Here is a 12588-nt window from a genome sequence, read left to right as displayed (position 1 = left end):
GTTGGTTTGCTTACACCTGTAGTCATCGTTGTGTGTAGTGTTCCCAGAGGGTACTGCATACAAACGTTGCCTAACACAAGGCTAGCCTTAAAGCACTCCCCTACAAGACCGCCTTCCTGGTGGCGATTACCTCTATGAGGAGAGTTGGTTAACTGCAGGCCCTTTCAGTTCAGGACCCATTTGTCACAATTCACCAAGACAAGGTGGTTTTGCGCACACACCCTCGCTTTGCGCCTAAATTTACCTCGAAGTTCCATGTAAACCAGTCCATAGAACTACCCACCTTTTTTCAGAACCCCACTAACGTGGCAGAAAGAAGCCTCCACACACTGAATGTAAGGAGAGGGGTTATCTACTATATGGAAAAGACAAAGCCACTAAGGAATACAAATCAGTTCTTTGTTTCAGTGGCAGCTAGCAGAGAAGGGGACCCTGTCTCTAAATCAGCTATCTCCAAGTGGATCATAAACTGCATCACACTGTGTTACACTCTTGCCAAGAGAGATCTACCCTTCACGCTAAGAGCACACTCTACTCGGGGCACAGGGGCTACCATAGCATTACTTGCAAATGTTCCTCTTGATTCCATTTGCAAAGCAGCAACCTGGAGTTCTGTACACATTCTTACACAACACTACTGCCTAGATACACTCTGTAGGTCTGATTCTCAGATGGGACAAGCAGTGCTAAGACATCTTTGCTACTGTTCCTTCACACATCCCACCACCATCTCTAGGTACTGCTCGCTAGTCTATGCATAGCATGTGATTCTAAGCATATTCACCAGCATCAGAAGACATGCATTACTCACTGTAATGCCATTTCTGATGATTGTATCTGCTTAGATTCACATGCGCCCACCCTTCCTCCCCTCGTGGAGTAGAAGGAACATACACCTTTTACACCTTCTCTCTTCTGTACTCTCTCACACTGACTACAAGACTCCCTACCGGTAGAAAAAACGCAACCAGAGGGACCTCGACACGTTCAGGATTTTGGGTACGCTACACATCATGTTAGGGATGGTGTTACTGTCGCACCCATGTCGACATCCCCTTTCAATCTTTGAAAGAAAAATGCAATACGCCACAATGTCTACTAGATGTCGGACTATATGCACATCATGTGAATCTAAGCAGATTCTATCATCAGAAAGGCTATTACAGTCAGTAATGCATGTCTTATTACAATAGGGCCTGCTTACCTTGAGTTACATGCTGTCATTCTAAAAGTCTACTAACATGGGTTTGCTCCCCTTGAATAGCATACTGCCATTCTAAATGTTTAACACTAGGTTTTACTCACCTTGAACTGCATACTGCTATTCAAACAAGGAGTATACTTTGGTTTACATACCATAAATATTGTGTTGTTTTTTTATAATTGTTTATGAATGATAATAGTACTTACCTTTCTAAAGAATTCTCTTTGCCTGTGTATATATACAATAAACCTTACTTTTACAATACATCAGTGTATTAGTGTTGCTTTGGACCATATGTATGCTACAGGATCTTTGTACCTATGTACAGCCCTATCTCCCTCCTAAAATAAGCATGACTTCTCTATCCACGCTATCTAATTATGCAGTGCAGGACTATACTAAGAGTTGGAATTTACTGTATTTCCTAAGGTATAGTTTTATAAAGCCCAATGGGTGGACTTTAGAAAAACTGTCCTAGTACCTATGAGAAATTTCAGGATTATTAGAGGAAATGAAAAAAAAGGTCCTGACAATGTCTCCTTAGCGTGATGACTTCACAAAGTGTGGCACTTAATGGAAATGCTCCGTGAAATGAGCCTTAGCTCTGGAGAAATGAGCAGCGGTTGTGAGAGATTTTGCAACGGGCGGAGGTGTCCCAGCGCTATGGTCTGTGCAGGGGTAGAGTGGGGTCAGTGTATCTGTCCATCATTTTGTGTTGCGTGCCCTGTTTTTTTCACTGTGTCCTTAGCCATGAACAAGGCCTCTACGGGTTGGAGCGGGTGACTGTATTGGAGATATCCAGGGCCTTTAATTCAGGAGTCGTGCGTGAGAGCCCAAATCAGCATAGATTATATTTTGCTTCATGCTTCGTTTTTTTCACCCTTTGTCAGCCACCTCTAACACAATCTATCCAGCCACACAGTATCCTGAGATGTGGTTACAGGAGTGTGGGTCCAACTGTCTCAATTAGAGGGGGTGGGGGAGCCCTGCGTATCACGGCCTGGTATTTCATATGGTTTTGAAAGCCTACAATGATCTGGGCTCACCAGGATATCCTGAGGATTAAATTCAGGCCCACACTCTGCGACCAGTCGCCCCACCTCTTATCCAATTCTGGTCTGCCACAATCGCCCTGTGGATCACTGTTCGTCTGCTCTGCAAGGTCCGGCACCTGGTGTATTCGGTACGGCACAGGGGGTGGGGGAGAGAAGCTGGAAGTACCTCCGGGTCCCCCTTGGCTGGTTCAGGTAGTTCCCCGCTGGCGCGGTCTTCTGTGCCGATTGGGGCAACTAAGATGGCGTCTGTTAGGCAAAGTTTGTATGCAGTACTCTCTGGGAACACTACAAACAACTCGGACTTCAGGTATAGGAAACACAACCTTTGGTATAAGTTTGTACTTCACAGTTTTGGTAGCGTGTTGAGCAGCCAGGCTTATCTCAAGAGGGGTCAATGTGAGCTGTAGTGGCGTTACACAGAGATTTACATTTAAAAGTATTCAAATAAACTCTTCCACAAGATTTCTTGAATAAACAATTATACATTTATTTATCAGTCAGTTAGAATAGGCCTTCTTCAGAAGGGAGCAATATAATAGTAACACTCAAATACACTTCATGGAATATACACTCTTAATATCTCTAAATCAGTAGATACCCTTTTGGGATGGCCCACAGACATTACCTACACCCTCAGGTGACTTCAATTGCTAGGGTGCTGGGGACATTAATATATTACTGTTTCATTTAGGATCATATAATAAGTCAAAAGAAAAGATTATTTTGAACATACAAGAGACCACAAATATTCTTAAGCGGGCAAATACTTTTGGATCCCCCCCAAGAAGAGTCGTTCAGTACAATAGGCTAGGCCAAAGTCAATGGGCAAAAGTCTTGTATAGGATGAAGCACTTCTGGTAGGTAAATGGAAAAGTCTTTGCATAATGTTTTAGAAGTCTTTGAAGAAAAGAAGAATCAAATGTAGGGCCACAAGCTGATAGACTTGTGAGTAGTAGAAGTTGCAAGCAACTCTACAGCAAGAGATAAGTTCTCTTAGACTTTGTACAGTACCTTGAAAAATGAAGAAAAGATGCAGCAGATGACTCCTGTTCCTGTGCAGCTCTGCCGATCTCACTGTTCCTGGGCCTCTGTATTGGGGACAAGAGGGAGGAGGTCGGGGGACTCCTGCACTGCACTGGGACAGTCAAAACTCGCAACCTGCAAACTTCACTTTCAGTGGCTGTTCAGTGTTTCAGCTCCTCGTGTCTTCTGCAAATAGCAACACTGGTGGTTCCTGGCTGTCGGGATTCCTTGCTTCTGGGGTCCCGCACTCCCTTGAGGGGGCTCCGGCTCGGTCAGTCCTGCTTCCTGGGAGTCCGGAGGCTCTTCCTGGAGCTCTACGCCAGCTTAAAAGCAATGCGCACAGTCTGGTGTTCCTTTCCCTGGCTATACGGTTTCCAGCAGCAACTCTGTGGAAATTCAAGAAGCTCCGAGATGGATGTCCAGGTGGCTTACTTTGGAGTTGATTTGTCCCACATCCTTGCAGGGGCTTCTCTGTCGATAAGAATTTGGAGTTTCAGCACAGCAGCAGGGCTGCACCAGGCAAACCAAAGGTCCAGGAGTTGCAGCAGGCGTCCTCTTCAAGTTCTTCGGTTCCTTCATCCAGTGACTGCTGGGTGACTGACAGCTAGGCTGGAATGAATGGGTGAGTACTGAATAACATGCAAGTCTTTTGGCTTGGGCTGGATATTGCAGGGCCGGAGCTCTGGAAGCCATAGAAGCTCACGTCTACATGGCCAGCTGTGCGAAAGCACATCCTTCTAACTGTTTTTAAAAGTAAAATAGTAGTGCTCTTCACCTCTTTTGTGGGTTACCAGTTGTTTATGTATATATGTAGATTGTTGCTGACTAGTGAGTAGTAGTGTTGCCTTTTAGTACATGTGTGTTCTTAATTAATTGAATTTGTATACATCTACAAGGACATTTGTTTATTTGTCAACCTTATTTAATTTGGCTCTACAAGCCACCAAGCCCCTGATGTCCAAAGCCTAAGCCGTACTGCTCATCCTATGCTACCCCGATGATTTGCTTAGACTAATGGATGAAAAGCTTTTGCATGTCGCTAGACCTGCTTCCCAGAACCCCACACAAGTGTAGGTTCTGAAAGCCCCTCCCAAAAGGCCAGGAATATTTATTGCCCATCAGTATAACATGCTCTCTATTCCTATGCTTTTGCTTTTCATTTTTCAGGACTTGGAAGAGAACTCTAAGGGCCCAGGACAGTATCTGTCCTGGGCTCCTCTTTAGCTCTGGAAAGTACAGATTTATATTTCTCCCCTGTAACATTTTCGCTCCTCTTCTAAATAGTCAGTGCATAAATAACTTCAAATCAAGCTTTGCATGAAATGGTCCGTCCCTCTGCTCTCTATGAGCCGATTGGTGTAGACATGCCAACTAAACTATATGAAGATCAGTGTTCAAGAGTTTTGAGTGAAGGGCGAAAGTCAGTACTTTGTTTGCAAAGCATGGTGTTACGTTTTCCAAGATGGATTGTTTAAATGGTATGTGCTGGTACAGTGGTGGATTATGAAGACACTGATCAAACAGGTAATAACTTTCAGACAATGAGGAGCTTCAGATTTGCGCACATGCATGCTTACGTACTGTATGCTGTTTGGGAATCTGCATGCCATATCAAACAACTGTTTAATAGAACCTCTGTCCGACTATTGCAGTGACCAAGCCCCATGGTGTTTATCATCTGCCATTCTTTTCTCTCTTTTGATTGTTTTTCAATGTTCTTTTAACTACAGTATTCTTGGAAGTTGGTTCACCCCACGGACAAGTACTCCAACAAGGACTGCCCAGACAATGCAGAAGAGTATGAAAGAGCAACACGGTACAATTATGACAGCGAAGAGAAGTTTGCACTGGTAGAGGTGAGAAACTAAAATAATATTCACTTTTATTTGCCAATATCAATATCTTTTGGAAAAAAAGCTGCCATTCATTAATTCATTCAGCATGCATCAGCAGTTGTTTGTTTGGACCTTTGGTGTACTCTTGCGTTCCCTTTCCTCCATACTGTATGGGCGTCCCTCGCGACAGATGGGAGACGGAACCTTTTTCACAAGACAAATCTTCTCCTTTAAATTAGAGATGCGCGGGGCGCGGCCCTGGGAGCATGTGCTCGCCTGACTCTGCCCACCGGCGCCAATCCCGGTCCCCTTTTCCGAGTCGACGGGAACAGGCCGATTTCACCAGCGATCCTGGATTTGGCTTCAGCCATGTAATACCACACGCTTTTCCACGGATATTCTTGTCTTTTCTTTTCTTTTTTCTTCTAGATACTTGGTCCTCCGACGCCACGCTCCTCCTCGGCGCACGTCGACTTCAACGGGCTACAGCAGGTGTCCAGCCTGCGAGGGGCTCTTCCCAAAATTAGACCCCCATGCCTTTTGCCTCCGCTGCCTTGGCCCTGACCACGGCTGGGAAGGTTGCTCTGCGTGGGACTCCTTGACACCTCGGGCACTGTTAAGCAAATTTTGTATGCAGTACCCTCTGGGACCACTACACACAACTAGGACTACAGGATTAAGCAAAACCAACCTTTGGTATAAGTCTGTACCACACAGTTCTTGGTAGCGAGCTGAGCAGCCAGGCTTATCTCAAGAGGGAATGTGAGCTTGTAAGGGTGTTACAAAAAGGTCTACAATAGCAAGTATTCAGATACTTATACTCAACGTTTCTTAGTGAAACAATTATTAATTTATTACACAATCATTTAGAAAGCATTCACTAAAGGAGGCAACCAATACCACACAGAAATTATACTACAATACTGATTTCTAATCAGTTGAGCTCCCTTGAAGTCGGAGTAAAATAGCATTGAAGTAGGAGCAAAAAGGCATAAATTGATTAAACAAATATTACAGTTACTTTAAAACAGTGCAAATAGTTGGAGTTCACCGGAGGAGTTGAGTCAATGCAATAGATAGGCCAAAGTCAATGCACTAGTGTCTTCTATAAGTAAAAACGGTTCTGGTATTTAAAACGGAAAAGTCTTTGCCACGGTTCTTAGAAGTAGTTCACGGAAGAAAGGTTTGTATGTCGTGGCACAGGCTGACTAGGCCTGCAAGTTGCCAAAGTTCCACGAACTTTCGCAGGGAGAGGTAAGTTCTCTCGGTCTGGTTTTCACAGTACCTTACATTGAAGAAAGAAATGCAGCTGAAGACTTCTGTTTCTGCAGATCTCGCTGTTCCTGAGCCTCAGTCGTGGGATCAAGAGGGAGGACGTCGGGGGACTCCTGCACTGCACGGGGATGGATCACAAAGCTGGCAAATCGGCAAATGTTCGGTTACGGTTGCTGTTCTTCAAGCACACAAGCTGGTGTCCTTCTCCCTGGTTAATCCTAACCAGCTCCGAGAATGGTATCCAGATGGCTTACGAGTTGATTGGTCCCACCAACTCAAACGAAGAAGTCGTCCTTTAAGCGGCTTCTCTGTCGATGTGAACTTGGCGGTTCTTGGCGATTCTGACCTGCAGCAGGGCTCCACTGAGCAAACCAACGGTCCAGTAGTTGCAGCAGTCGTCCTCGTCCAGCTCGTCTTCGGTTCTTTCGTTCCAGTGGTCGACTCTGCCTTTCAGTCCAAGAGATTCCCCTTTTAAACAGTTTTCTCCCAGTCATTCCAGCCTAGCTGCGACTCACCCAGCAGGGTGGCTGTACTTGCCAGACAGTCAGCCAGCCAATCACACCAGAGCTACAAATAGTTTTTGGTCGGTAAAAATCAGTGTAGTTCGTTGTAAAACCACCACGACCAGCGATTCTGAGAGGAAAGGCTAGCGTTTGAGTTCTACATGAGTATCTAGACATAGGGGATACTAAGTAACCCCTCCAGCACTCTATTGTAAGATAGTGTGTGCTGGGTCTAGGAATGTAAAAAGACTAGTGAAGTCAATTTAACTTTACATTCTCTCGGAAACAGTAGTTTATCCCAGATAAGGTATTTAAACCATGGGAAAGTCTAGAAAGCCTTCCCTATGTCAATGCACTGTGGGTGCTGTGTAACACGCATGAAACGATGATGCCTATGGAGTTGTCTTAAAACGCCATAATTAAAGAACACAAGAGTAAAACACACATCAAAATACATGAGAAAGTGGGGAAAAAGGCTCACATTCTTTCCAGGAAAAAAAATCAAGTCCTCAAAATCCAGCAAAGTTGCTGGGGGTCTCTAAGGTGAAGGGAATTAGCACATTTATGAGAATTCTCCCTAACAGGCACTGAATAACAGTCTAGCTAGGTGGAGGGAGCTATTCCAGACGTCACCTCCAGAGGACTTCACTTCGTTTGAGGCCAAAGGCAAGGACTTTATTCAACCTAGCACCCCATAAGGGCGATTCCTTCCCTAGGAAAAGCCCGACCGCGAGGGGTCTATGGGGCTCTAGCACCAGCACACGTACCAAAGCTGCCTGCGCTGCCTTTGCCGGCCCATCTGCACTCCCTGCCCCTGGCACCACAGGAGGTTCCACAACAGCCTCCACAGCAGCCTCCGGTTCCCACACCGCAGCCCACAGCGCCCAGTACCCCTCCGCCAGCATATTGGACCTTTCATTCGAGGGTAGTGACCTCTTCCAATCCTCCACAGGTGAAGAATTAGATAAGAAGAAGAACAGCTCACAAATCGCTAAGTCTTTATTCTTACGAAGGCCACGCCCAAGGCGTACACCCAGTCCAATCCACGCTTCGACAAGGGGCGGGTGTCTGGAGGGTTCCGAGGCTTCCAAGAACGGTGGTCCAGACAACCTGACCGTTCCCCGAGTCAGCATTGGAGGAAAGAAAGGGGGCAGGGGGGCAAGGGGTTTTTCCAATCCTCCTCCTCAGCAACCTCATAGGGTAACAAGGCATGACACGCCCCTCCGGGTCCACGTTTCTCCAGTGGGGGGCAGGCTTGCCTCTCACGTGCAATTTTGGCCCCAGAAGTTTTCGGGCCCCTGTATTCTATCTGTAGTCTCCACGGGGTGCCGCCTACCGGTCCCTCCCTTCCCTCCGTCATCCCCTCCTCTCCCAAAGATTGGGACAGAAACTCTGTTGGTGGAAGTCTGGCCGCTTGTTGAGAGCCAAGCAGTGGAAGCAGTCCCAGCCTCCCAGAAAAGATTGGGCTTCTATTCCAGGATTTTTGCCACACAGAAGAACCAGGCTGACATGAGTTGTGTTGTACCTTTCCAGCCTCAATCTCTCCCTAGCGCTACAAAATTTCAAGATGGTTACGCCAGCTCTCATTGTGGAGACACTTAACAGGGGAGACTGGATGTGCACCCTGGATCTGAAGGACGCGTATCTACACGTCCCGATTTGGCAGCCGCATCGGTCCTTTCTGCGCTTCACGATCATGGGCTGCCATTTCCAGTACAAGGTTATACCCTTCGTCCGCAACTCAGCTCCCTGGGTATTCACCAGACTGATGAACGTGGTGGCGGCCCTCCTCAGGGCCCAGAGCCACCACATCTGCCCATACCAGGACGACTGGCTCGTCTGGGCCTCATCTCTGGAGGCGGTTCTTCACACCTCTTCCGCGCTTATGAGCACACTCCACGACCTGGGGTTTATTATCAATCTCAAGAAGTCTCGGCTGCAACCCATGCAGAAGCTGAGCTTTCTGGGCCTCATCTGGGGGACGGGCTCCGAGAGGGTGTTCCCTTCCTCTCCAGGACTGTGACCTCGGCTTGGTGGTACCAACACCTTATGGGCATTATGGCGGCAGTCCTTCTGGCTTTCCCCCACACGAGACTCAGGATGGGGAGACTGCAGCTGCACTTCGCAGCTTCCTGGAATCAGGAGAGGGGCTCACAATCGGAGCCTGTGGATATTCCCAAGTCCCTTCATCCAAGGCCTCTTCTGGTGTTCCACGGACTTCAACCTACGGCAGGGCAAGCCCTTTCGGCAACCTCTCCCTCAGGTCTCTGTCACAACAGACTCCTCCCTGGATGGCTGGGGAGCGACTCTGGACAACCAGTGTCCATGGAGTCTGGACCCGGCAGGAACAGGAGTCCCACATCAACTGGCTAGATTTGAAGGCCATTTGGCTGGCCCTCAAAGCCTTCCTCCCTCTCATAGATGGCAAAACAGTACTTATCCAGACGGACAACTCCACTAGCATGTACTATGTAAACAAGCAGGGTACCAGATCCCCTCCACTTTGCAACCTTGTTATCAGCATGTGGGAATGGGCCATGGAAAACATCTACCTCATGGCTGCCACCTCCTGTGGGAGGCCAACCTGGAGGCGGACAGACGCGGCAGATTGGTGGTGGACAATTATGAGTGGCAATTGAACAACCTGGTACTAGAGGAAATCTTCCTCAGATGCGGGTATCCCCAAGTGGATCTGTTTACCTCCCACGACAACAAGAAATGCCAGCAGTTCGCCTGCTGGCAGGGGCAAGGCCCCGGTTCTCTGGGCGATGCATACCAGCTACAGTGGAAGTACATGAAGGCGTACGCCTTCCCGCCCACCCCCCCTGTCCCACAGGGTGAACTGCAGGATAAAGTAATCTTCTCACCTCAACATCATTTTGATAGCTCCCTTGTGGCCGGCGAGACCATGGTTCTCCGAGCTGCCCAGCCTATCAGACAGGCCTCCCATTCACCTACCGCTGGGCCCGGCACCCCTCCTGACACAGCAGGGGGACAGGGTTCCTCTCCAGCGTGGGGTCTGGCATGGATTCACATGCTCATGAATATTCCCGGTCGTCAGGCTGGGAATCCTCAGTAAAGAAAAAAATCGGTATCAGTTTCGTTTCTGATCTGTCTTTCTTAGTAACCAATCACTGATCTCTGGATCATACTGCCCCCAGCCAATGACTGCCCTCTCCCCAAGCCCCACCTCTGGCAGCCATCCTCAGATTTTTACCGCACGCTCAAGTGTTGGGAGTCCTTGTGTTTAGCTCTCGAGTTTTTTTACTGCGTTTTCACACTTTTTCAGGAGATTTTCAAATTTTTTCGGTTTAATCGAGCCTCAAGCTCCACCGCTTCTACTTCCGATAACGGGGACCCGTTTCGGAATTCTTCTACGCCCCTCAAGGGTGAAGTTTTCGTCGAGTTTATACTTGGAGGATTCCAGAAGATCTGCGGCCTACCTCAACAGACATGGCCCAGGACAAGGGAAGCTCGACGCCCGGATCCAAGCTGTTCAGGTGCTGTACTGGAGGCAGATTACAGAACGTTTTCAAGGAGGACGAGCATTCGCAATGTGTCTACTGCCTTCATGAGGACAAGACGCACATGGAGAAAGACTGTGCGTTCTGCAAGAACCTTTAGGAACGGACCAAACAAGATCGTTGTTCCCGCCCCGCCACCTGGCTGGAGAAGGGCACAACAGGTGAGAAGGCGAAGAAGTCGTCTGAGTGGGCTTCTAAGTCCTGTGAGGGACCCCGGCGACGGGGGCCCAACAGAAGGCCAAGCACTGCGAGTCTGTGGGCACCGGGTGCGCCGAAAGTTCGGGCTCTTCGGTTGCCAAGCAGGGTGCTACTTTCCCGCCATGTTCGACCACGAGCTAGCGCTCTGGTTAGGGGAAGAGGAAGTCCGAGAACCCGGGTAGGCCGATGGAGAGGACCCGGTCGATCTCGAAGGGGGAGCGAGGCACTGACCCTCGCCCCAAGGCGAATGCCCAGGACGCACCTAAGGTGGTGAGGGCTTTGATCCATCCGGCAAAGGCCTCGACCGAAGGGGCCGCTGCGACCCTGGCGAAGCCGGCTGAGACTGCGCTTGTGGAAACGCCCTCTGGCCCCAGAGTATCCCTGCCACCGCTGAGGGATTCCTCTTTCCAGCCCATCGCCAAGACCCCCATGAAGCCCCTGGCTGAAAAAGAGAGGGGGGGGCCAGTGGCCATTACAGACTCGGAATCAGCCTCAGAGGAGGAACTGGTGGAAACCGAGAAGGGGCTCAACGAAAGCTCCATAGGCCTCAATGAGAGGTTCATAGGCCTCAACGAGAGGTTCGAGAAGGTTCTATCCCAGGGGATGGTCCCTGCTGACGTGATCGAAGATAACGACGACGGTGAACAGGGCCCAGTGGAGCGGCCATCCCGTCAGTCGCAGCCATTGCCCGAGCCCCAGGATAGCTCGGTGGCCATTTTGTTGGCGATCCAATCCTTATGTACCGAGATAAGGACGAGATTACCACGGACCCCGACGGAGGATCCAGAACCAGGCACGTCGGGAAGCCCTCCGAACAAGCGCCCTTCGTGCCTGAGAGACTGGTGGACCCCTCATCCCCCTCGCCGGACCCTAGAGAGGATACAGCGACGGGGACGGACGATGACGGCGGCGATGACACAGCGGACATCCCAGCATCACCCCCCCGCGGGCGTCTCCAGCCGATGACATGGCTCTTCCCACGCCATGATAACCAGGGCATCCGAGCTCTTCCAGCTCTGCCCTGAAGAACAGAAAAAGGAGGGGTTTCTGTACCAACGACGAGAGGCCTAGAGGAGGCCGGTCCCCGCGGTGCCTTTACTCAACGACAACTGGGACGAGGGGCTTGCTGTCCTCAAGAACCCTTCCACGACGACGATTAAGGCGGCCAATGCCTTAGCGATCGTGGCCCGCTACGACTGGGTGCTCTGGTTCAAGATAGCTCCCCTGCTAGACTTCCTGCCTGATGACAAAAGGGCGGAGGCCCTAGAAATTCTGCAGGAAGGCGAGGTGGCGTCGGATCACGCCATAACGGTGGCAACGGACATTGCCGATACCAGATTTCGCCAACTGGGCAACAGAGTTTACCTCCGACGGCGAGGATGGCTCAAGGCGACAAACTTTCACCAGGACGTCCAGACCAGAGTGTTGGACATGCCATTCGACGGCAACAACCTTTTTGATAAGGCGGTGGACGAGTCTCTACAGGCCATCAAGACCGACTCAGAGACGGCCCGGGCCCTTGGGGTGCTTCAACAGCGACTGCCCTTTCGGAGCTCCGGAGGCAGACAGTGCCTCCAAAGGATCCAGCGGTGGCTCCTCCACTTAGCGCCAGGCGGCCCGCTCCTCTTCCCAGGAGGCCTACAGAGGTTGCGGCAAGCAAGGGAGATCCCGCCGTCGTCGCCAAGGAGGCAACGTCGCCTCCAAGCAATACCTACCCGACCGGGTTGTCGGGCCCCCACCGAAGCACCCTGGTGGGAGGCCGGCTGACGAAGTTCGTCAGCGTGTGGTAGTCCATCTCCACCGATCGTTGGGTGTTGGACACCCTGGCCAACGGGCACTCGCTGGAATTCCAAAAGAAGTGCCCTCGCATTCCTCCCGTGGCAAGGAAGGAGAATCACGTCCCTCAACTGCTGTTGGAGGTGAAGGCGATGCTCAAGAAAGGTGCCATCGAGCTCGTCCCCAGGAGACTCC

The 12588-nt window shown here is 49.8% G+C and overlaps 1 protein-coding gene across 1 annotated transcript in view; it reads left to right on the top strand.

The window, feature by feature from the left end:
* CYFIP1 (cytoplasmic FMR1 interacting protein 1) overlaps window positions 1-12588 on the top strand; it is a 1181635-nt gene that overhangs the window by 422439 nt on the left and 746608 nt on the right. Inside the window, 1 exon segment of the mRNA XM_069636612.1 lies at window positions 5013-5138. Within this exon segment, the coding sequence (XP_069492713.1) occupies window positions 5013-5138 (126 nt within the window).

Source organism: Ambystoma mexicanum, chromosome 7p (assembly GCF_040938575.1).
Source record: "Ambystoma mexicanum isolate Mex_15411 chromosome 7p, UKY_AmexF1_1, whole genome shotgun sequence".
Classification (NCBI taxonomy): Eukaryota; Metazoa; Chordata; class Amphibia; order Caudata; family Ambystomatidae; genus Ambystoma; species Ambystoma mexicanum.
This window is presented reverse-complemented; position numbering and strand designations above follow the sequence as displayed.